This window comes from Triticum aestivum, unplaced genomic scaffold (assembly GCF_018294505.1).
Source record: "Triticum aestivum cultivar Chinese Spring unplaced genomic scaffold, IWGSC CS RefSeq v2.1 scaffold49256, whole genome shotgun sequence".
In the NCBI taxonomy this organism is placed as follows: domain Eukaryota; kingdom Viridiplantae; phylum Streptophyta; class Magnoliopsida; order Poales; family Poaceae; genus Triticum; species Triticum aestivum.
In genome coordinates, this window is record NW_025229228.1 from 15,616 (window position 1) to 18,073 (window position 2,458).

Here is a 2,458-nt window from a genome sequence, read left to right on the forward strand (position 1 = left end):
TGAGTATCTTCCGTGCTGAAAGAGTGTTGAATTACGTTGATATCCATGTGAGCCCCTTCCAATTTGTTGACCTCCCCGGCACCTGGGCGCGAGAGCACGCGGAGGCTAGTGGTTCATCCTCACGATGGGAAACCTAATCATATATTTCAGGTGTTGCTATAATTTTTCACGTACTTATGCTTTTAACTCTAGTCGAATATTTTACAATCAGGCAACACATATCCTATCAACGTGATAATAAGGTAAATGTCGCTAGTGATTTCTTTATGCATGTTTCTAATTTTTCGTTTATAATAACAAGCACGATTTATGGTAATTTTCTACTTTCTGTTCTACATGATGAAAACATTGCACGGGACCAACAAGAAACCAATCAAGTAGTAAATTTCGATCAACCAAGATTACATGGCATCGAAAAAATCATGTCATGGGTCTTATTTACATATTTCTTTAGAGTTTACTAGCCTCCTATATATTGAAATAGATAGACATAGACTATAACTGATAGTATCTCTGATGTCAATGAGCCCAAAGGGATGGAGGGGCATATACTAGCCGCAAGCGCTCCTGGATCTCGGCATCCCTTCTTAAGTCGGCCGGCGATGGCTCGAAGCCCTCCGGGATGAACCCGGAGCAAACGACGTTGAACTCCTCCAGGGAGAGATCGGTGAAGCCGTTGATGCCCTGGTGGTTAGTGTCGACCCCTAAGGCATATCCGGCGTTGTTCCGATCGACTTGACGGAGGGCGTCCTTGAATATGGCGTAGCGGTGCTCCTCGTGGTCGATGGAGCTGTAGATCTTGTCGTTGGTGGCCATCCACTCCGCGAAGATCCGTCGAGTCTCCTCCTCGCTCCTCTCCCTGTCCCAGGACCAGGCGGAGTAGCCGCTCTTGTGCCACCACTGGTCGATGTCGTGGAGGCGGTGCTTGAACATGTCGTACGCGCGCTCCTCCTCGGCGAGGGAGCTGTAGGTCTTGCCGAGCTCGGCCTTCCACTCCAGGAAGATCCGCCGCGTCTCCTCCTCGCTCCTCTCATTGTGCACGTTGTCAGATGTGTTGCTCGTGGCCGCCGCCGCCGCCGCCAGCAGCGACACCAGCAGCAGCAGCGCCATGGCCCTCATCACGACAGGAAATTTAGGCCGGGGAGTAGCACATAGGTTAGATGAGATGTGTGGAAGGGCGACGGTCTCGGTTGGGCGAACTCTGGTCGAAACGCTCGCGGTGATCAATCTAAGTTTGGATTGTGCTGTACTATATTTAAAGGCTCACGTAGCCACAAGAGACTAGACCTACACGAATCGCATGAAGATCGACACGTACGCGACTCGTGTCCGGACCACCCGCGATTTGAGCAGCCCAAGCCAAACCAATCGCCGTCTTTTTGTTGGAGTCGATCGATCTCGGCCAATACAACCACGGGAGCACCCCACTTGGCTCTACCGTTTGAGCAGTATGATGAACTTTGGGTTAGTGCCAATGATAACATTTTCTTTACATGGAACACTGATATTCCATTAACTTAGCTCAGCAGAGTTTACAAGTTCTGGGATCTCATCCACCCAAATATGGACTAGATGCACCTAAACCCGCTAAAACATGTGCCGACTTGTTACACTTACGAGGCTCATACATGATTTGAAAGTCAATGAAGGCTAATGTCAAAATGGGCCTTTGCTAATCGGAATAGAGCTCCCAGCGGCTACAAGTCATATGTGCCATTCCATTGCCTGTACTAGGACCATACAAGCACACCCCATTGGCGAGTTACGGTGCAGTTATACATGAAATAATTGACCATTCGTCAATTTTTGAATTTTGTAACTTTAGACATGAGTTTAGGAGCTCCAATTATGAAGCTCACAACTTAGCGAGACATGCTTTATCTCTCGTTGGTGGCCGCCGTGTTTGGTTAGGGCACCCGAAAATCTACCATCCGTCCATGTAAACATTGTGACGAATCAATAAAGCTTCGCGCGACGTTGCCTAAAAAGAAAAAAACTAGTCATGCGTGAGCCTCCACCTGGGATCGAAAATCCTGGTCGATCTTTTTTCTTCTTGTTTTTACTACTCCCTCCGTCCTATAATAGAAGAGAATTTTTTACACTAGTGGCAAGTCAAAATATGTTTTTTCCTAGGTACATGAGGCCGTTTTATAATTTGTCGAAGTTTGTCACATGGCAAATTTTATAAAAAAATTCCTAACGTTCACAAGACAAATTTGTTTTTGCACTTTTTATTATTAATAAAATGAAATTTTTATTATTAAGAGGATGGCATTTTTTATCTAATGTTCACAAGTCAAGTTTTTTTTGGCAGATAAAATTTGTTTTTGTTTATGGCTGTTTTATCTTTAGTAACCTAGCATTTTTATTATTAAGATGATGATATTTTTTATGGGTCTGTCTAGGACACATCTAGGTTGCAGAAGTGGCAAGGTCCCGAAGAGAGAAGAAGTGGCCC

At 45.5% G+C, this 2,458-nt stretch overlaps 1 protein-coding gene across 1 annotated transcript; it reads right to left on the reverse strand.

The window, feature by feature from the left end:
• Positions 1-512: 512 nt before the first annotated feature.
• On the reverse strand, positions 513-1,080 carry LOC123174922 (uncharacterized; the record flags this gene model as incomplete). The annotated part of the gene is made up of 1 exon (XM_044590112.1): positions 513-1,080. A coding segment is annotated over one exon (561 nt), but the record flags the coding sequence as incomplete, so codon positions are not given.
• Positions 1,081-2,458: the final 1,378 nt, after the last annotated feature.